The sequence below is a fragment of the Pogona vitticeps genome, chromosome 4 (genome assembly GCF_051106095.1).
Source record: "Pogona vitticeps strain Pit_001003342236 chromosome 4, PviZW2.1, whole genome shotgun sequence".
Taxonomy (NCBI): domain Eukaryota; kingdom Metazoa; phylum Chordata; class Lepidosauria; order Squamata; family Agamidae; genus Pogona; species Pogona vitticeps.
This window is the reverse complement of record NC_135786.1, coordinates 197,019,697-197,042,907: the sequence shown is the minus strand read 5'-3', so window position 1 is coordinate 197,042,907 and position 23,211 is coordinate 197,019,697. Positions and strand designations below refer to the sequence as shown.

Here is a 23,211-nt window from a genome sequence, read left to right as displayed (position 1 = left end):
GGGGGGGGTAAAAGGTAAAAAAGTTCCCTGACCCCTGATTTAGATCTATTCAGAATCCAGGCTTTTATAATGTCACCATCTCAAAACCTCATATTAAATTAAAGGACCGGAACTAGAAATTTATTGTGCGAGAGTTAAGAAGAATTTGCTACGAGTAGTACAGATGGCCTACACATAATTGACTACTAGTATAATTTACTATGTATATAGTACAGATGGTGCATTAACAACAGAAATTTGTATTGTTATTCTATGACATAATTATGTTAATCTACATTTTACCTTTAATTGGAAAAAATGACAGCACTACAAAACTGTTTTTAAAAGCAAGGAGTTTTTAAAAATTAACCTTCCAAGTTTCTGTCCTTCTCCACTGAATGCTTTGAATTTCAATCTAGGCCTTACATATTCCTGCTCCTGGTGGTCTTCCATGTCCAAATTAATGTGACCTCCGTGTACCAATCTTTGGAGTTCTGCAGGAATCTCTCTGAATAATAGAAACAGTAATAAATAAATAAATAAATAAATAAATAAATAAATAAATAAATAAATAAATAAATAAATAAATAAATAAATAAATAAATAGCCAGTGTTACAGTAGAATTTATAGAAACAAGCTGAACAGGGAAGGAACAAAGAAATGTTCACCTTTGATTGGATCATGTCCTCAATATATAAGCTCAATAGTTTCAATATGCAAACTGAGGGGATACAATATTTATTTATTTATTTAGTTGGTTAGTTACTTAGTTAGTTGTGATGCACTCTCAAGTCACCCCCAACATATGTAGATTCTAGGAATGAGAAATCTCCAAAATGTATTATTCTCAACAGCTCTGTTCTGCTCTTGCAAATTTAAGCCTGTGATTCCTTCAGGGAGCTAATCCATCTTGTATTTGATTTTCTTCTTGCCTTCAACCTTTCCTAGCATTACTGTCTTTTCCAAAGAATCTTGCCTTCTCATGATGTGCCCAAAGCCTCAGTTTCAACATTTCTGCCACCAGAGATAGTTCATGCTTGATTTGATGTAGAACCCATTTGTTTGTCTTTCTGGCAGTCCAGAGTATCCGAAAAACTCTACTCCAGCACCAATGAATTGACACACACACACATATATATATATGACCAATATACTGACCAATATATATTTGATCAGTTTTCTTTACTGTCCAGCTTTCATGCCCATGCGTGGTGATCAGAAATAGAAGGATGTGGATGATCTTGGTCTTAGTCTCTAGTGACACACCCTTACACTTGATGGTGTTTTTCTAATTCCTTCACTGCTGCCCTTCCAAGTTTCTGTGTTATTTTGATTTCTTGGCTGCAGTATCCCTTTGAACAGATGACTGAAACAAGGTTTATAAAATTTCTATTTCTGTTTCTATTTCTGCACTGTCAAAATTAAAGTTGCATAGTTCTTCTGTAGTCATGGTTTTTGTTTTCATGTTCGACTGGAGTCCTGCTTTGACACTTTCTTTTTTAATTTCATTAAATGTCATTTCAACATTTCAAGTCATTGACGTGTTTTTTTCCACCAATATGCATGCTCCTTCTTCTCAATCTAGTCTGCTTTTCCATATGATATGCTCTGTGTACAGACTGAACAGATAAAGGGATAAAATGCACCCTTGTCTGACGCCTATGCCTATAAGATTCTGTCTCTCTATATTTTAACTGAATGGTAGCTTCTTGCCCACAATACAGTTTCTTAATTGGAAGCAAGAGATAGAGAAACTATATTGCACAATACTGATTGTCCATCAGGACACTTGAGTGCTGAGGTGCACCTATTTCTTTCATGACTAATCCATACTATCTCATAAATCAGGCTTTGCTGGAGTCTTTAGAGCATAGACTGATCAATTTCCTATCAACATTTATTTGTAGACGTGCATTATGAATAACTGGAGTAAATTATGTGGGATCAATGATGCTTCAATTCTCTACATCTTTACAAACATTCCAGACTACAGAGAAAGTGGCTTGTTTCATCATTAAATATTACAAATACCACAGGGAAAGTCTTGGGATGGAAAGAGGAGGAAGAAAGTGGAAAAATAATCGACATTTCACCTCCTAGCCATACAGTATGTTGAAACCAGACATGAAATTAAAAGAATAATACTTTTTAAAATAAGGTACTATAGAACTTATTTAGTATTATGACTCTAATATTTCCTTGTGACATAAATGTCTCTCTTTTGTACCTGGATATAAGTGATACATCTTAATTTTCTGTAAAATAAAGCTTTATTTCAGAAAATTGCATGTGCAGTTTTATAAACATGTTTACTTGCATGTTAATTCCAGCACATAAGGAATTATCCAGTAATTATCTACCATACTTTTGGGCTAGATAATTTGTTTTGGATACCAACTGATTGCAGAAGCATGTTCCATTGCTTAAGAGCCCCCTTCCAACACTACAGTACAGCCTTTATCAATTAACAACCTCCAGATTCTTCATCTGGCTCATTCGGAGAACAAATCAGAGAACAGTAGCCCTGAAACAAACTGGTTTCAGAATATCTGGGGAACTGTATCTCTTCATAATAGCTTCTCTGGGTTTTAAGATGATTTGGGGAGGCCTTTCCTTTGGTCCCACCTTCTTCATAAGCACATTTTGTGCAGAAACAAGAGGTGGCCTTTCTGGTGGCTGCTCCCAAGCTGTGGAACTCACTCCCACAGGAATCCAAGCTATCCCTCCTTGCTGTCCTACCACCAGCAGATTTTCTTTTTGGGAAGGCTTTTAATAAGTAAGGAAGGGGTTTTAATTCAGAATCTTTTATTGTTTTTTAATGTGTTTTTAAATAGTCTTAAAGGGAACTCTGTAACAATATGTATATTTAATTGTTTTAAAGGAGTCTTTCTATTCCGTCTTGGGTCCCCTGCTGAGAAAAGGCTGGGGTATGAATCAAACAAATACGTAACAAATGTATCAAATTAATATGTGATTTTGTAATCACAATGTTATAAACTTACCCTCTTTTAACAGACTCCAGAAACTGAGCATTTGCTGGATCTGTGTATGGCCTCAATTCTCCATCATCTAAGCTGAAACCATTTCTCCAAAGTTTAAGTAATATTTGCACCTACCAAATAAATCAGATGCATTATGAAAATATTTGTCAGAAAGCAAAAAAACCAGAAGTTTTGACTAATCATTATATTCATCACAGTATGTTTTCTAATACTAGAATACATTCAGTAAAGAGAATCTGTACCAACTGAATGTCATCAAAAAATATAGTGGTTCCACTTTGGAAGCCAGCAGAGATCTCTAGCTAAAAGGAACCAATGTAGTCAATGACTGGCAAGAGAAGATATATCCCTCTAGATGCTGCTGCATTGCAACTCCCATGACTGCACATCACTGGCTACACTGGATCAAGCTGGCAGGAACTGCGATTCAATTACATCTGGAAAGCCATGCATATGCTGCTATATGTGAATAATCATACATAATTGCAAAGAAAAGAAATGGATGATAGTTGCTAGTGCAAGACTGCATGTGTCAGTGCCTCCATGAACACAGAGTGGCTGCAGATGAGGAAAAATACCTTTCTGAATGGGATGGCTTGCAAAGACTAAGGGCAATATGATAAGCAGCTATGGCCAGACATCATTAGATTCGGATCTTTTTACTTGCTCATGACAGTAAACATAGAAAAATTGTGAATAGCCTATTTTAACATTTTTATTTATAGAAATATGCATGTCCTTTCTTTCTACAGTAGTTTACAACAAAACTACAATATGAACAGTACTACAAAGAGCTAAACACAAGCAATTGCAAACTATAAAGTAAAATATACCTATCTAAAATGAAATATCTCCTTAGATACACCTTAACAGAGCGAAGGGGTTTGAGTGTGCCAGTGAAGCTTAGAGCAATGCTGTCAGGAGGCCAGACTCCATGATAAGCCTAGATTCCCAGCAGCGTCACCCAAGGTAGAACAGTCACAGTTGAGACACCAAGTCAGAAAGCACTCAATCAGCTAGTGGGGAAGAGCATAGGACAGGTACAAATGGCTCTGTCATTGGTGATGCAACTACATTAAAGCTAAAACAATGTCTGATTGCTGGCATGTACACAAGTAAATGGAACGTTTGATGCTGCCAACACAAACATATGGAACATGGAATGCAACCAAGTACGAATCAAGGTAAAATAGAAACCATGAAGCAAGAATCGGAATAGATAAACATTGCAGTACTTGACGTAAGTAAACTAAAGTGGGCTGGAATAAAACAATTTCAGTCAGAGAAATACAAAATGTCCTACTCTAGAAATGACAATTCCAGAAAAAATGCAGTGGCTCTAACACTGAGGCAAGATGTAGCACAGGCAGTTAGGGGCTATAATCCAAGGAAAACCAATCAATATAATAATAATTCAAGTCCATGGCAGGACTACTGATGCCGAAGAAGATGAAATTGAAAGCTTTTGTGTAAGCATTCAAGAGGAAATTAATCATACACCAAACAAGGCATTCTTATAATGATAGGTGACTGGAAAGCAAAAGTAGGAAACAAAAGCAGAATCAAATGTTGTTGAAAATGTTGGTCTATGGGACAGAAAAATCAGGAGAACAAGACACAGAGTTCTCTGAAGCCAACAATCTGTTTATTGCAAATACATGCTTCAAGGAACCTAACAGATTGTTGTACATGTTGACATCACTAGGTGGCCAATATAGAAATCAAAGACAGCATAATGGAAGCAAGAGATGGAAAAGCTGTGTTATTTCTGCCAAAATAAATCCAGGAACATATTGTGGTACTGATCATGAATTTTTAACATCCAACATTAGAATAAACCTGAAGAGAGAAAAAACCCACTAAAAGAATTGCAGTGCCAAGTTATAATTTAAAAAAAACATTCCTGATAAATTTAAAGTCCACACCAGGAACATACGGTATTTGCATTACTAAACTCAACTGATTCCTGATATAGAATGAAACATACCTTATGTTCAAGCTGTATTCTGAAAAGGAAGAGGCACTTGAGATCATATTGCAAATATTTGCTAGCTACTAGAGCACACTAAATAACTTCAGAAAAAGATCAGTCTACAACAGTGAAGCTTTTAACTGTGTGGATCATGAGAAACTATGAGTTGTTCCAGGAGGGAAAAATGGGTGTGTTTCAGCACTTGATTGTCCCAATGTGTAACTTATTGCAGACAAGAAGCTACCATTAAGACAGAATATGGAGAGACAGAATGGTTATCTGTTCAATTTATACACAGAAAACATTATACAGAAAACCAGATTAGATTCAGAAAGAGGAGGAGTGGAAATTGGTGAAGGAAACATAATTCAGCCAGTGCCTGCAAATGATGGCTGTGAGCAGAAAAGTGAATCCCAGCTATTTCTGATCGCTGAATGAATATGCTCTCTCTACAGCCCATCTTCCACTGTATTGTGAAGACATTTTGGGTTAGGCAGATCTTCCTGCATGAGAAACAAAGAGAAGATGCAAAGCTGATTTCACCTGGCATTTACAGTTGTGTTCAAAATTATTCAACCCCCACTGAAATTGAATGTTTTGGCCATTTTGACATTGATTTTGATCATTCAGTCATCTTGCTTACATTTACATGAAAGAGGCACTTGTAGGTCAGAGAAATATAACCTTAAGTTTATAATGAAATAACCACAAATGTCTTTTCTGTGCTCACATCATTATTAGTTTTTATTCAACCCCCAAGTGACATTCAATCTTAGTACTTAGTACAACATCCTTTTACAGTTATAACAGCTTTTAAACGTGAAGCATAGCTTGACACAAGTGTCTTGCAGCGATCTACGGGTATCTTCGCCCATTCTTCATGGGCAAAAGCCTCCAGTTCAGTCAAATTCTTAGGCTTGCGCACTGCAACTGCTTTCTTTAAGTCCCACCAGAGGTTCTCAATTGGATTTAAGTCTGGTGACTGCGATGGCCACTCCAAAATGTTCCAGCCTTTCCTCTGCAACCATGCTCTAGTGGACTTGGAGGTATGCTTGGGATCATTGTCCTGTTGAAAGGTCCAACGTCTCCCAAGCCTCAGGTGTGTGACGGACTGCATCACATTTTCATCCAATATCTCCTGGTACTGAAGAGAATTCATGGTACCTTGTACACGCTGAAGCTTCCCTGTACCTGCAGAAGCAAAACAGCCCCAAAGCATTATTGACCCTCCGCCATGCTTCACAGTAGGCAAGGTGTTCTTTTCGTCATATGCCTTGTTCTTCCTCCTCCAAACATAGCGTTGATCCATGGGCACAAACAGTTCTAATTTTGTTTCATCAGTCCAAAGAACACTATACCACAACTTTTGTGGTTTGCCCACATGACTTTTGGCATACTGCAGTCGACTCTTCTTATTCTTGGGAGACAGCAAGGGGGTGCGCCTGGGGGTTCTGGCATGGAGACCTTCATTACGCAGTGTGCGCCTTATTGTCTGAGCTGAAACTTCTATACCCACATCTGACAAATCTTTTTTCAGTTCCTCAGCAGTCACACGGGGACTTTTCACCACTCTAAGCTTTAGGTAGCGCACAGCAGTCGAAGTCAGCATCTTCTTTCTTCCACGACCAGGTAGCATTTCAACAGTGCCCTTTGCCTTGAATTTGTGAATGATATTTCCTATGGTGTCTCTTGGTATGTTTAACTTCTTTGCAATCTTCTTATAGCCATTGCCCTTCCTGTGAAGACAAATCACCTCTTCTCTTGTCTTCCTGGACCATTCTCTTGACTTCACCATGTTTGTAACCACACCAGTAAATGTCTAGAAGGAGCTGAGTATCACAGTCATTTTAAAGCTGCCTAATTGGTGCTTATTATGCTTGATTGGTGCTCGGTGACATCCACAGGTGTTTTCAATACCTGATCGAAAACACCTGAATGAACCTCTCTTCTTCAGAGTGGTAGTCTTTAAGGGGTTGAATAATTGTGGCAATGAAGAAACCACAAAAGAAACATTTACTACTGTATTACATAAACAATTGATGTTATTTTAGTTGCATTTGGTTCTTTAAAACGTCCTTGTAGGATTTCATTCTGAATACAATTCCAAATGTACACTATAGTCCCTAAACCCCTTTACAGCATTGGGGGTTGAATAATTTTGAACACAACTGTAGAAATTTACAGGAATCTGTCTTATAATAAATCACATCATTAGTCTACCTAGTTCAGTGTTGTCACTTCTGAATGTCAGCAGCTGCCCATGATTTCAGGCAAGATTCTTTCCTAATCATACCTGGAAATCTCGTAGATTCCCTGGTTATCTCTTAACCAGGTACTAACTAGGCCTGACCCTGCTTAATTAATTTTCTCTATAACACATTTGCTGTGCCCCATTTTGTGCCATATGAAGCTCTATGCCTCAAGGCAGGCTTCATCAGAATGGGGACACAAGCATGGCTGAAACCCTTTAAATGCTGGCTGAGAATATTTATTTATTTATTTATTTATTTATTTATTTATTTATTTATCTATCTATCTATCTATCTATCTATCTATCTATATTTATTTATTTATTTATTTATTTATCTATCTATCTATCTATCTATCTATCTATCTATCTATCTATCTATCTATCTATCTATCTATCTATCTATCTATCTATCTATCTATCTATCTATCTATCTATTTATTTATTTATTTATTTATTTAACTTATATACCACCCACACTACTCAAAGGTTTCTGGGTAACTTACAACGATTTAACTACAGTAAAAAAGATAAAACAATTAAAATACAATAAAAATATATACTCTAAAAATTGCCATCACGACCCACAGTTGATATTATTTCAATTAAAAGCCTTCTGGAACAGGAAGGTTTTAACCTGGTGCCAAAATGTCATCAGTGTCGGCGCCAGATGAATCTCAATTCGGATGGTGTTCCATAGTCTGGGGGCAGCTGCCAAAAAGGTCCTTTGTCTAGAAGGGATGCCTCTTCATAAAGGGCCCCCTGGCTAGATCTTAATTGCCGGGTAGGTTTATACGGAAGTAGGCGGTCCTTCAGGTATCCAGGGCCCAAGCTGTTAAGGCTTTATGTCAAAACAAGCACTCAACTGGGCCCAGACAGCAACTGGTAGCTTTATTTGTCCCCTAGTGGCCCCACCACTCACCAGCTGCGCAGCTTGATTCTGGACCTGTTGCAGTTGCTGGACTGTTTTCAAAGGCAGTCCCACATAGAGCAAATTGCAGTAATCTATACGAGATGTTACCACTGCATGTGTAACTGTCATGAGAATCTGCTTGTCCAGATATGGCCCTAGCTGGTATAATTTCCACAACTGAAGGAAGGTGCCCCTGGCCACCGAGTCCACCTGGGCTTTCAGAGTTAGACTGGGGCCCAGGAGCACCCCCAGGCTTGGACCTGTCCCTTAGGAGGAGTGCAACCCCATTCAAGGCAGGGAAATGGCCCTCCAGCCTGTCCGGTGAAGCACCCACTGATGACTTCTCCCAGTGGTTCCATGTAGATGTTAAACAGCATGAGGGACAGTATCAAGCCCTGAAGAACTTCATGACATAAACGCTATGGGACAGAGCAACTGTCCCCCAGCACCACGCTCTGGACATGGTCAGCCAGGAAGGAGCAGAACCACCATAAAGCAGTGCCCCCAACTTCCAACCCAGCCAGTTTATCCAGAAGGACACCATGATCAATGGTGTCGAAAGTCACTGAGAGGTCCATGAGTATCAACAGGGTCACACTCCCCCTGTCTCTCTCCTGGCAAAGGTCATTGTACAGGGCAACCAAGGCAGTCTCTGTACCAAAACCCGGCCTGAAACCTGATTGAAATGGATCCAGAAAATCCGTTTCATCCAGCAGATGGATAATCCCCCAGAGCATTCAGGAAACCATGCAGATCCATTAGTCTCTGAAGGAGGATCATCTTAATAGATCCCTCACCCTTGCAGAGGGGAGAAGAAGCTAATAGACTAAACTTGACCAGGAAGTGGTCTGACCATGACAACGGGGTCACAACCATCCCCTCCACATCCAAACCACCATCTTCCAATCCCATTGAGAAAACCAAACCCGTTGAGAAACCCAGATGGACACAGCTGGGAGAAGGGAACACCACCCTCCTCTCCCACCCAGGTCTCAGTAATCCAAGCCAAATTCTCCAAGGAAGGCTTGCACCCGGCAGCAGCACCGCCACACTGTCTCTCACTCAGTACCTGAGAGACAGCAGATGATGAACACTCCTCAAATGTTGGTCCGGCAGGGCCCTGGCACAGGTTCTGGCTTATAAAGCCCCTTTTCCCTTTGAGCTAGGTGGCTGGTGTTGAGGACGGGGTGGGGCAGCCAGAGGCAGCAAAATGCTTTGTGGCCACAGATGAGCCCTTATTTAGGGGTGTCTGATTCTTTACATTCTCCCAGTTTAAAACTGTTCATATAAAAGGCACAAACCATGGGTATCTCCCTAGACCACCTGAGTGCTCTAACTTTTGCTCACTCTTATAGACTGCTCAAAGAGAGACCCTTGGATATCAATCGGCAAGAAATCTTTGCGGCAGTGTGCAAAGTATGCTCACCTTTAAATCTACAATTGCCATTATAGAGCAATAAATCGGCCTGTTATTTACATCTCATAGAGAGCCCATATGAAAGGTGACCCTTCACTGTAGCCAGATGTAATGTATTTCCATCTAATGTCTTATGTGGCACATTTAATTTGCAAACTCTGGAAACATGGTCTGCCCTTATTACTCTGGGTCCACAGAGTTCCTGAAGCACATGCTTTTCTACTGTGCAATGTACAATGACGTTTGCTTTTCAAAGTTGGAATCAATCCTTGTTAGTTTTAGTGGACAGGCAGAGGAGGCAATCTTGTACAATCTTCTGCTAGGTGTGAATAAAACCTACACCAGACAGAAGGCCAAATTTATTAGTTCATTAATTCAGCAGCATAGAACTCAATTTTTAACAAACCCATCTCTCTAATCTTATTGTATACAATTAATTATTCCTTTCTGTATAAGTTACAGATTATAAACAATGGCTGGGTGTTACCTTGAAACTACCATATTTTTCGCTCCATAAGATGCACTCCCCCCCCAAAAAAAGTGTGTGTGTTGGGTAAGTGTCTGTGTCTTATGGAGCGAATATTGTAAAACTGGTGCAATTCCCCAAAGCCCATGTCGCTGTCATACGCGGCTGGGCTCTGTACTCATTAGTAGCGCTTGTACTACAGGGCATCCGTAGCAGCTCTGTAGGACCAGCGCTGCTTACTGGACAGCCAGATCATGTGACCAGCCAGATGCCGGAGGAAGCAGAGAGAGAGAGGAGAGCACCATGGAGGAAGAACAAAAGCTTCTGAAACCAATTACCAGTAAGTTTAATAGGCCTGAGATTGGCGAGGGGAAGATTACGTTACAACTGAGAGCCTGCTGGATGGGGGAAAGGCGGCTAGAATAGCTGTCTGTAGTTCAGAGCTTGGCAGGAAGCTGCATCGCTTCCCCATGAATTAAGCCTAAATAGAAGTAATATTGTAGATATTTAAAACATTAAGGGACCTGGAAGGGGGGGGGAGGCTAATGTGTATTTTCAGCCAAATTTCATTCTGAAGCATAGAATGACTAAAAAGGCACTGAGTAGATGCAGAATAAAGTTCAAAAGAGAAACCAGCGACCTAACACTCTTTTCCTTAAATTTATCACCACTAGGGCTACCGGTTTTATTTGGTTTATTAGTTAACCACAGTTTTTATGGACTCATCAGGAGCAGGTGATTTGAATTGCGGAGGGCAGATCTGAATCACAGATCTGAGTATGTCCAAGTAAAGGACCTATGTAAAAATTAGGTGTGTCTTATGGTCAGGTGCATCTTATGGAACGAAAAATACAGTATGCACTGCTATTCTCTGCATTGAGGCTTTTTGATTTGTTTCATACAGGGTATTTATCTCCCATTTATTTGAGGGCTACTATTTGCTGTACATTTTTATGCCAATAAAGGTGATGATGATGATGAAACAACTTTTATGCAGTCAAGCATCAAGTGTACAGAATTGGAAACAATGTTCACATTAATTTTACTTACATCTTGCCCATACTGATTGTCTTCATATATATATTCTGAGCGCTTCCAAGTTGAGTCTCCTAATCTGTATCCACCACCAGAAAATGACTAATAAAAAAAATTTAAAATACAACTTTGTCTTACAAAGCAAAACTGGATATAAATTCATCTAAAATTAAATAATTATAAACTTTATGTATGACATTACAAATTTCATTATATCTACTGACATTTCAGTGCAGTTATTAAAGTCTAATCCCTGCTTTATATAATTTCTAATCTGTGAATTAAGTATAGAGTAAAGTGCTGCTCTCCCAGTGTTGCTGTATGACATATCTCATTAGGCCTAGTCATTATAGTTGACAGCGAGAAATGATGTGAGTGTCACATATTCCTCACTCCTCTTGTAGCTGAATTAACATTGAAAGAGCTATATTTTGCCTATCCCTGCTATAGAGGCAGGAGGTAACCTCTGATTTCATACTAGGCTGTAGTGATCCTGCATTGCATCAAGAGAAGAATATTAGAGCCAGACCTCTTTCAAACACTTGACCCTTTCCACCCCAATAACAGGATACTAGCATCTGTAAGTGCTGCCAATTCATATACTTCAGCCTTCTGCTTCCTACATTCAGCACGTTTTAGAACAAAAATATTTACATGCAATTGTTACTAATAATCAAGTACTAAACTTCTAAAAATTAAGCATTTCATATTGAAATATTTTTTCCTAAGAAAATAATTGCATGTACGCACTTTAGCTTTATGACAATCTCCAGAGGCTCTTGGTACTTCATCTAAAGGGACTGCCCCATGTTCTCTTGCTTCTTTGAAAAGCTCATCAACAATTTTGCTGGGAGTTATGTTTTTAGATGGTCCAACAATTCTGTAATCTGAATCACCTGAGTAAAATCTTTTTAAAGAAAAGCAAAACCATTAATGAACTCCACTGCACTTAAAATATTGTTACAACATTGAAAGAAAGGAATTTTGCAATAAGAAACTCCAAATGGAGTCCTAAATTTAAGAGTGGCACTACAGCACCAACATGGTAGAACTTCTTTCGCTGCAGCCCTCAGATTTGAGAACAGCTCCAAAGGTTTCCCTTCCTGCTTGAGCAGATTTCTGGATATATAGGGAGAAAAGTACAGTCGGAAGGAGAGACTGCCCTTTCCAACTTCCATAGGATCTCATTGTTCTGCTGCAGGCCATTCAGCATTACAGCTTGCTGTACTCCTTTCAAGTTCTGAATTCTATAGCTCCTTGGGTTTTTTTTTTTTTTTGTTTTTTTGTTTTTTTTAAAGGCCCCACGTACTCTCTCAAAGTTTTGCTGGTTGGCAGAGCTACTGCAACAACAGTAATGAGACAGGTGCAGAAAGCTTCTGGAGTGAGAACAAACTGTTATAAATGGGAAGACTGCAGAAATCAGTCCTAGAAGCATCTGCCATTATCAGGCTGTAAAACGTAACTGATGTGGGGACATGATTTTGACACAGTCATTAATAAACAAATACCAAAACAAAATACAGTGGTGCCCCGCATAGCGACTATAATCCTTTCCAAAAAAATCGTCGCTATATGGATTCGTCGCTATGCGGGGCAAAAAAGCCCATAGGAACGCCTCAAAACACGTTTAATGCATTCCTATGGGCAAAAAAACTCACTGTTCTGCAGAAATCCTCCATGCAGCTGCCATTTTCGCTGCCCAGTAAGCGAGGAAAGGGCGCGAAAACATACCAGGCAGCCATTTTCTTCACCCAGCGGCCATTTTGGAACCGCCAATCAGCTGTTTTTAAACATCGCTATGCGAAAATCGGTAAACAAAACGCTTACCCTGTTTTACCATCTAAAACATCATTATGTGATCGCTTTTGCGATCGCAAAAACTCAATCGCTATGTGGATTCGTCGTTAAACGAATCGCTCGTTATATGCGGCACCACTGTAATGGCCAATATTTTGTTGCCTAGCACAGTAAATAACGCTAGAGTAGACCCCCTGAATCAATGAGATTTTTGTAAAATCTGTTAACTTCCATTGATTCAAATGGGCCTACTCTAAATGCAGTTTGCAGTTGGAGTAAGCCAATTTGAATCAATTGAACCTACAGAGGAATTGACACACCAAATTCCCAAAGATTCACTAGGCCTACTCCAGTGCTATCTGCAATGCTAAGCAATAAAATTTGGGCCACTGAATAAAGGGAACTGGTTTTTCTGAAAATATCCTGCCTTAAACTAACTTCCAACCTGAAATGCAAATTATAGAGGCTGAACATTCAGAAGAAGAAAGTAAAACAAGGACTGTTCAACACATTATGTTCTTTCTAGCAAAAGAAACCAACACTTAATTCCTATGTAAATGAAGCATAAGTATTATGGTGACATCTGCAACTACAGTAAATGGTTTGCTTAAGGAAAGAGTTTAGGAAAAGGAAAGTGAAAAACTGAAATACAATTTCTGACAATTATAGGGGATAAGGGCTATTTACAGTACCTTTGGTTATCTTTATCATCACTCATACTTCTTTCGGTTTTTTTCAAGCTCCTGAAGAAGTCAACCAACAAATACATACTTAATATTTAAATTATTTTATTCTTCCATGAACATTACATTGAGTTATACTACAAAGTGCTTTGTGATATCTCAGCTTCAGTACAATCTAAACTAGAATATGCTATAGTTTGGGATGTGAGTTTTCTGGAAAAGGTAGAAATGGAAAACTTTCTGGACAATATTCCAAAAAATATTCTAATGGTCTAAACAATGTTATTTCCCTTCAATTCTCCTTCACAGCTTCGTAATGAAAAACAATCATTACAGTACAACTTCACGTATGTTTACTCTGAAATAAATCCCACTCTCTTTAATGGAATATGCTTCTATGAAAGCACAGATGTGACTTATGTATGTTTACTCAGAAATAAATCCCACTCTCTTTAATGGAATATGCTTCCATACAAGCATAGATGTGACTACAACTTCACGAATATAAAAAGATAGATCTCTGCACTGGCATACCCGAGATCCTCATTTACAGGAACTGTCATCATTAATATTATTCTGTATAGTCTGACACAGAATTAATAAAAATACCTTGTTTACCTTTGCACTGGTAATCTTGGATGACTGGCTACTCTAGCTGCTGCTTTTTCAGAATGAGGTGGTTGTCTCTTCATTTCATCTTCATACAATCCAGCCAGTGCCAACTATACAAAACATTAGATGTTTCAGTCAGTATCTCTTAGCAGAAAAAATAAACTGTGCAAGTTAAATAAACTATACAGTCCAAGTTATATTGAAGTTATATTCTATTAATCTGCATATGACAACTTTCTTATGCAAAATCCCATGATTTAGGGCAGTTAAGAACTGCAGAGGGGACTTCTGGCTTGACGTCGTGACGAGACAGCAGCAGGAGGACAGAGCTCTGTCCCCTGGGCTGAATTCTGACCTGTTTGGGACAACTCAGGGTGTCGGAACCACCCCGGAGAGGTGGTGAACCGGGGGGGAAGCCTGTTCATCACGGGGGGGGGACGGTGGTCACCCCCGTTCGATCCAGGAAACTCCCTAATCAGCCAACGGGCAGAAACAAGCAGTGTAGCTTGCTTGAAAGTCATCAGCAGCCGGCCAGAGAATCAACGATCAGCATCTGGCATCAGTGTTACTATCGGGTGAGATATATTTTTACAACTAATTGCTTATGATTACCCCTGGAGAAGACAATTCCTATACACAGAAAAAAGAACCTGCTATCAATCTCAGTAATTATAAAGCGGCAAAAGATCTGGAGAGAGGGATAGCTGATGGAAAGAAAATAATTTAAAGATTAATGGAACATTAACTATCCATTCAAATACATCTAAAATATACTTCAAGAATATTTTAATTTGGCATTATAAAGCTTAAGAAACTTTCTCTTAAGTTATACTTGATAAATCTGGACTTTGTTTTGGCTACTTGAAGTCTTTTGGCATAAAGCCCAGGAAAAGTGACCTTGAGTACTCCACTGTTGCTTAAAGCTTGGAAATCTGTTTATTTCTTTTCGATTTTTTTTAATGCCTGGCTGGATAAATTAACCCTAAAGTGGACCTTTAAAAAACTGTGCCTTGGGAATTCGTAAACCTGTGGAATTAGGCCATCAGGCCGCGGATACAAACATTGCATTCTACCCTGGTACTTTGGGGGTTCATATTTGGTTCAGGCCTATTTAGCCAAAGCAGACTTCTTGAAATGACTCTGGAAACTTGGAATATATGTTTAGCCAGCATCAATTTGGCAGGGATCAATTAGGATACAGATACAATCATCGATTTGGACTGTGAGACTTGGGGACTTCGAATCTTGGCTTAAGCACCTGGGCAGCTGGAACAGAATGGCACAACAAGGACAATTTTGGGATGAAACAAAATCTACATTTCAAACAATACTAGAAATAATTAGATCCCATTATCAAGAGGCAAAATTATTCAATCAATATCTGAAGAATTATAGTCAGCAAGCGACAGGGAACAACGAAGAAGGAAATGAGAGTGTTCCAGATGATGTATGCCAATCAAAACAGGAGCTGAAGGAAATTAACCTAAGAGAAACGTCAGTCTTGGATCAGAGGAGAGTAATAAGGGAAGACAAAGGGACAAAATCAGCAAAATTAACCCCCCCCCCAAAAAAGCCTGGAAGATCCAGTGTAGATAGACCAAGTACATAAAGAGTTAGTGGACATAAATCAGATGTACAAAATGGTTTCAGAGGACATGAAAGATGGCAGAATGCTTAGAGACCACAGAAATACAAAGTGAAAAAAGAGAAATCAGAGACGGAATTACTTAGAAAGATGAAAAAGGGGAAAACAAGAAGGGGCCCCTTAATATTGAAAAACATGTATATATTTAACATCGGGAATTGCAAAAGGGTATATCCTTTATATTAAAAAGGATAATTAAATTGAAATAAGGGAGCCCTAATCATGTAAAGATGTAATATGGTGGTTTTTCATTTTAGGTAAACTAAACTAGATATAAAGCTGGGTCATGGATCTGGAACCACTTTCAATAAGAATGTTATTAAAAGACCTTGAGAATATTGTACAATATGAGAGTAATATTATGATAGTAGCCATATTATATACTAAAATATGTACATGAATGGTTTGAATGTTTGAAAGATGTTTGGAATCTGGGGGGACAACCGAGAAGACACTGAGATGTAAAAAACAAATAATTGTAAGCAAAGCATGTAACACGATGTTTGGCAAGCACAGACCAATGTAGATAGATTGAAAAACCAATAAAATGTTTTTTTTAAAAAAAGAACTGCAGAGGGACGTGTTGGTACTGCGGGTTAAACTGCAAAACCTCTGGGCAGCAAGGTCATAAGATCAGCAGTTTGAATCCACGTTATGGAGTGAGCTCCCATCGCGTGTCCCACTCTGCCAATCTAGCAGTTCGAAAGCATGTAGAAATGCGAGTAGATACTGTAAATAGGTAGCACTAAAGTGAGAAGGTAACAGCGTTCCGTGACTAGTCGCTCTGGCCACGTGAGCACGGAAACAGTCTACGGACAAACACTGGCTCTATGGCTTGAAAATGGGGATGAGCACCCCCCACCAGAGTCAGTCATGACTGGACAAATTGGCAAGGGGAACCTTTACCTTTACCTAAGAACTGCAGGGATACTACACACACACCCCTGGACCTTTAAGACTGGCAGTCAATGCCCCAAACCCACTGCCCCATATTTCTTTCTTTTTATAGAAAAAGTAGACTTTAAAAAAAAAATCAGTATAGTGGACAGGGGTCCTGAGGGCCCACAAACCATGACGAAAGTGTCCCTCAGCTTTTATACTTTGTTTTAAATTGGGGTATGCGTGCTGGGAGGACCCTAGGACAATGATTTTACCAACCAAAAATAGGCAAAATGCCATTTGACAAATTAAAATGATAAAGTCAAGAAAGTCAAGTATTAGTTAGCAAAGCAGCTAAACGTTTCTCCTTAACAGCTATAAAATATTTCCTTGTAAGGCTGTCTAGTATTTCTTTTTCAGTAATGTAATGAAGTGAGCAAAAACAGAAACTTATAAACAGCATGATCTTCCACTGATTACCTAGAACAGTGGTCTCCAACCTTGGGCCTCCAGATGTTCTTGAACTTCAACTCCCAGAAATCCTGGCCAGCAGAGGTGGTGGTGAAGGCTTCTGGAAGTTGTAGTCCAAGAACATCTGGAGGCCCAAGGTTGTGGATTACTGACCTAGAACAATTGTTCCCACTCTTGGAACCACAGATGGTGTTGGACTACAACTCCCAGAATCCCAAATTACTGACCATGCTAGCTGGGATTTAATGGAATTACAGTCCAGGAACATCCAGAGATTCAAGTTTGGAAACCACTGATGAAGAGTGAGCAGAATTTTACACATATATAGGCAGAGCTTGAAAATTTTTAGAACGTCTCACCAATCAGTCAAAAATTTCACCAGTCAGCATGACCAGACTATAGCCTTGCAATTTATGTTTAACTTAAATTTAAATTTAAACCAGGCACTTTCTACATAACAATGTGTATAAACCCAAAATAAATATACCCCCAGACTTGGGTTGTTTTATTACCTGCATACCTGTGGGGTCATGAAGTTTGTATTTTGAATGCCTTCGTTCTGAATGTCTCCAGGAAAAATAAAACTGAAAGCAAAAGCGCCCAGCCTCTTAAGGAGTCAGGTTGTTCAATTGAAATTGGGAACAGGGAATCTCCATATTCTCCAGCATGGGATTACCCCACATTCTCCTGCAGAGCTATATATCTATGTGTCCCTCAAACTCTTGTGAGAAGAGGACTGTTTTTCCTTTTGCAATGGGAAGGGGAGGAATGCAGGATCATAGATAGATAGATAGATAGATAGATAGATAGATAGATAGATAGATAGATAGATAGATAGATAGATAGATAGATAGATAGATAGATAGATAGATAGATAGATAGATAGATAGATAGATAGATAGATAGATAGATAGATAGATAGATAGATAGATAGATAGATAGATAGACAGATAGATAGATAGACAGACAGACAGACAGACAGACAGACAGACAGACAGACAGACAGACAGACAGACAGACAGAGAGAGAGAGAGAGAGAGAGAGAGAGAGACTGAGGGTAAGGAGGCAAGGAAGGAGAGAGGGAGGGACCTGTGGCTCGTCAAGCAGCGTTTTTTCACACGTCACAGACTAGTGGACGAGTGGATTTTTCAAGCCCTATATACAGGCATATGCTTCAGCTCAAAAAAGCAGTAGACTTTATGGTAGAAATGTCATGAGATGTACTTTGTGTGTGCATCACTCAATGACTTTTTCTTATGGGCATATTTCTGCTGGTCAGTTCCCACCCCTACATGCCTTACCGTGTTGTTTGTTTAGTCGTTACGTCGTGTCCGATTCTTCGTGACCCCATGGACCAGAGCATGCCAGGCCCTCCTGTCTTCCACTGCCACTCGGAATTGGGTCAAATTCATGTTAGTAGCTCCCTTCATGGATTGCTGCCCTGTCGTGGCGAAGGAGCTTGAGTAATTCAGAGAAGCTATGGGCTATGCCCTGCGGGGACACCCAAGACGGACAAGTCATAGTGGAGAGTTCTGACTAAACCTGATCCACCTGGAGCAGGAACTGGCAAGCCACTCCAGTATCTTTGCCAAGAAAACCCCATGAACAGAAACAAAAACCTAAGCTGCTCAGGTCGGAAGGCATCCAACATGCTACTGAGGAAGAGCAGAGGACAAGTGCAAGTAGATCCAGAGCTAATGAAGCGGTTGGGCCAAAGCCGAAAGGATGCTCAGCTGTGGACGTGCCTGGAAGTGAAAGGAAAGTCTGATGCTGCAAAGAAAAATACTGCATAGGAATGCTAAAGCAGGGTGTCAAGAGATAAAATGAACAACAGGTAAGATTGGCCTTGGAGTTCAAAATGAAGCAGGGCAAAAGCTAATAGAATTTTGTCAAGAAAACAAGCTGATTATCACGAACACTCTTTTCCAACAACACAAGAGGCGACTCTACACATGGACATCACCAGATGGGCAATAACAAAATCAGATTGATTATGTTCTCTACAGCCAAAGTTGGAGAAAACAAGAGAAAATAGTCAGGAAAAACAAGACCTGGAGCTGATTGTGGCTCTGATCATCAGCTTTTTATAGCAAAACTGAAACTTAAACTGAAGAAAGTAGGAAAAACCACTGGGCTAGTCAGGTATAATGTAAACTAAATCCCTTATGAGTACACAGTGTACTCAAGGAACTAGATTTGGTGAACAGAGTGCCTGAAGAAATAGGGCTGGAGGCTTGTAACATTGTACAGGAGGCAGCAACAAAATCCATCCCAAAGAAAAGGAAATGAAAGAAAGCAAAGTGGCTGTCCAACGAGGCCTCACAAATAGCGGAGAAGAGAAACAAAATGCAAGGGAGATAGGGAAAGTTACAGAAAATGGAATGCAGATTTCCAAAGAATAGCAAGGAGAGACAAGAGGGCCTTCTTAAATGAATAGTGAAAAGAAATAAATAACAGAAAGTGAAAAATCAGAGATCTGTTCAAGAAAATTGGAGATATTAAAGGAACCTTTTGCGCAAAGATGGACATGATAGAGGACAAAAATGTTAGGGACCTCACAGAAGCAGAAGATATCAAGAAGAGGTGGCAAGAATACACAGAGGAATTATATCAGAAAGATCTGGTTGCCCTGACCTTGAGCCAGACATCCTGGAGAGTGAAGTCAAGTGGGCCTTAGAAAGCATGGCTACCAACAAGGCCAGTGGAGGTGATGATATTCCAGTTGAACTATTAAAAATTTTAAAATATTACACTGTTAAGGTGCTACATTCAATATGTCAGCAAGTTTAAAAAGTCAGCAGTGGCGAGAGAATTGGAAAAGATCAGTCTATATCCGAATCTCAAAGAAGGGCAGTGCAAAGAATGCTCCAACTACCGTACAATTGCTCATTTCACACGCTAGCAAAATTATGCTCAAAATCCTACAAGGTAAGCAATTTTGAACCAATCAGTTGTTCCATATCCAGTTCAAACTGTTGCTTCTTGTCCCACGTACAGATTTCTCAGGAGAGAGATAAGGTGGTCAGGAACTCTCATTTCTTTAAGAATTTGCCATAGTTTGTTGTGGTCTACACAGTCAAAGGTTTTTGCGTAGTCAATGAAGCAGAAGTAGATGTTTTTCTGAAACTCTCTGGCCTTCTCCATAATCCAATGCATGTTAGAAATTTGGTCTCTAGTTCCTCTACCCCTTCGAAATCCAGCTTGTACTTCTGGGAGTTCTTGGTCCACATACTGCTAAAGCTTACCTTGTAGATTTTGGGCATAACCTTGCTAGCGTGTCAAATGAGTGCAATAGTAGATACGATAATCGTCAATTGAATTCACCCATTCCCGTCCATTTTAGTTCACTGATACCCAGGATGTCAATGTTTATTCTTGCCATTTACTGTTTGACCACATCCAGCTTACCAAGGTTCATAGATCTTACATTCCAGGTTCCTATGCAGTATTTGTCTCTGCAGCATCAGACTTTCCTTCCAGTTCTAGGCGCGTCCACATCTGAGCGTTCTTTCAGCTTTGGCCCAACCACATCATTAGCTCTGGAGCTACTTGTCCTCCACTCTTCCTCAGTAGTATGCTGGATGCCTTCAAACCTGAGCAGCTCCTCTTCCAGCGTCATATATTTTAGGTTTTTGTTTCTGTTCATGGAGTTTTCTTGGCGAAGGTTCTGGAGTGGCTTGCCAGTTCCTGCTCCAGGTGGATCGCGTTTAGTCAGAACTCTCCACTATGACCTGTCCATCTTGGGTGTCCCTGCATGGCATAGCCCATAGCTGATTTTGTAAGCCGTCCCGAGTAGACGCTGTCTGGGGACGGGGGCGGGGTATAAATTGAATGAATGAAAGAATAAATAAATAGCTTCTCTGAATTACTCAAGCCCCTTCACCATGACAAAGCAGCAGTCTGTGAAGGGGACATGTCTTACTACCACACCCATTTAGTCTTCTTCGGGTGTGAATATCTCCTCTCTTCGTTTTTTTAAAAAATTTAAAATTAGAAAAAAATCTAAAAATGCACAGAGGCAAAAACATGAATTTTAGAGAACAATGGTTGAGTAAAGTAGAAGAAAAAGAAGAGAATGAAACAGACAGGAAGAGAGTGAAGGTATGAGCTATTCCTGCATTCTGCTTTTTAAAAAACATGATCACTTTTGCACTGTAGCACAAAAGGGAGGGAAGAAAGAAAGAAAGAACAAAGTGTGAAAAGGTGAAGGTTTGAGAACAGTGGTCATGTAAAAGAAGAAAGGAAGGGAGAAGAGATTGAAATAGGTGGGTAGTGGGGAAGAAGATATGTAAATGGGAGTGAGAACCCAGCGAGCAATTCCAGATATTTGTGAACAGGCAGTATCTGAATAACCCTGTGCATCTCTTTAAATCCATCAAAAAAATATTCTCTCCATGGCTGGATGCTAATACTGGGATGATCTACTTGAAGCTGCCAAATTACTGGAATAACTCAAAACAACCCTAGAATGGCCAGGTGTGGGTGGGACCTAACTGTGAGCCTCTGAATGCCACAGCACAAGCTTCTCTCACCTCTGGGATTATATAAATTACAATGCTTTATTTGGTAATTGATCTTCAGTATTTAAGCATGGAATGCTTCTGCAGTTATTTTTGTAAATACAGAATGACTGTGTCAAATCACTATCTGCAACACTGTGATTTCAAGTCTAATTACAAACCATCTCTGTTTCTGGCCTGAAGACCAAAGCTTGATAAGGACATCTATCAAGCTGCTAAGCAAAGAATCAGGCATTCATTTTGCACACTTTTACTTGGGATGTGGTGGCGCTGCGGGCTAAACCGCAGAAGCCTCTGTGTTGCAGGGTCAGAAGACCAAGCAGTCATAAGATCGAATCCATGCGATGGAGTGAGCTCCTGTCACTTTGTCCCAGCTCCTTGCCAACCTAGCAGTTCAAAAGCATGGAAATGCGAGTAGATAAATAGGTACCACCTCAGTGGGAAGGTAAAACGGCGTTACCTACTCATGCTGGCCATGTGACAACAGAAACTGTCTTCGGACAAGTGCTGGCTCTATAGCTTGAAAAACGGGTTGAGCACCACCCCCTAGAATCAGACACGACTGGACTAAGAATGTCAAGAGGAACCTTTACCTTTACCTTACTTGGGAATAAATCATTCTAAACTCAAATAGGGACTATATCTCTATAGATATGTGCAGACCAAATAACCTACTCTTTTGATTAAAGAAAAATGTTGAGATGTGTATAGCATTATGCTGTTACAGCAGTTTTATTTACGATTTTATTTTGATGTGACGTTGTGGAAAAATCTTAAATTACATAAAAAAATAATCCTTAGTATACTCCAAATTTCACAACACAGAAAACGCCGTCTTTAAAACGTGGAAAGAGGTATTTCTTAAACAAAGATGAGTCATCGCCCGTTGCATTCCCGTAACATTTGGGGGCAGAAAGCAAGAGGGGGGGGGAAGCCACCCACTTCGTTCCCAAGAGATCAACCTGGGAGAAATCCCTTCAGAAGCGGACAGCTCCTATTTTATTTTAAGCCACCAACCAGGGTGCGTGTTCCGGCTCCCTTCTGCGCCAGACCCGCCGAAAGGCAGCACCGCTGCTAAGAGGAGAGTTTTCGAGGCGGGGCGACTCTCAGGAACAGAAGGAGGCGACGCTTCGGTCAGGACTGCTTGCTGACAGCGTCCTCCACCCACCTCCTGCAACCGCCCCTTGCCCTCCCCTCCCTGGCGCTGCCTTGAGTACCTGTAGGTCCCGAACGGTGGGAGGCCGGCCAGTCCCACGGGCTCCTTTCTCTCGACGCAGCGCGCCTGTACTCTCCGCCGCCGCCTCATTCTTCTCATCTTCTCCGTCGTCCGCCATCTTCAACACCAATGGCGGAGCCCTCCTCAGGAGTCCGAGCTTTGCGCTCTGGCGAGATTCGGGAAGATGGGCGGGCGCACGGAGGAGTTCTTCCGGCAGCTAGCGTTGGCATGGTAACGGAGCCGCAGCCGCTGGACCACTTCGGTTCCGGCGGGCGCTGAGCTGATCTCCTTCCCCACCTTGCCTTCTTTGCGCGTGCGCACTTCGCGCGTGTTACCCCGCCCGTTTCCCTCAGGC

The 23,211-nt window shown here is 40.3% G+C and overlaps 1 protein-coding gene across 3 annotated transcripts in view; it reads right to left on the bottom strand.

Moving 5' to 3' along the window:
* Positions 1-23,211, bottom strand: part of UBXN2B (UBX domain protein 2B) — a 27,929-nt gene extending 4,718 nt beyond the window's left edge. Inside the window, exons 1-7 of one of the 3 annotated variants that reach the window (XM_020811465.3) lie at positions 22,858-23,211; positions 14,132-14,235; positions 13,523-13,573; positions 11,784-11,940; positions 11,049-11,135; positions 2,983-3,092; positions 350-487 (exon numbers count right to left, since the gene is read on the bottom strand). In XM_020811465.3, the coding sequence (XP_020667124.3) occupies positions 350-487; positions 2,983-3,092; positions 11,049-11,135; positions 11,784-11,940; positions 13,523-13,573; positions 14,132-14,235; positions 22,858-22,974 (764 nt within the window). In that variant the 5' untranslated portion in view covers positions 22,975-23,211. Of the gene's footprint in view, positions 1-349; positions 488-2,982; positions 3,093-11,048; positions 11,136-11,783; positions 11,941-13,522; positions 13,574-14,131; positions 14,236-20,528; positions 22,607-22,857 lie in introns of those variants that run through there. The other 2 variants (XM_020811453.3, XM_072998954.2) reach the window with 2 other exon arrangements.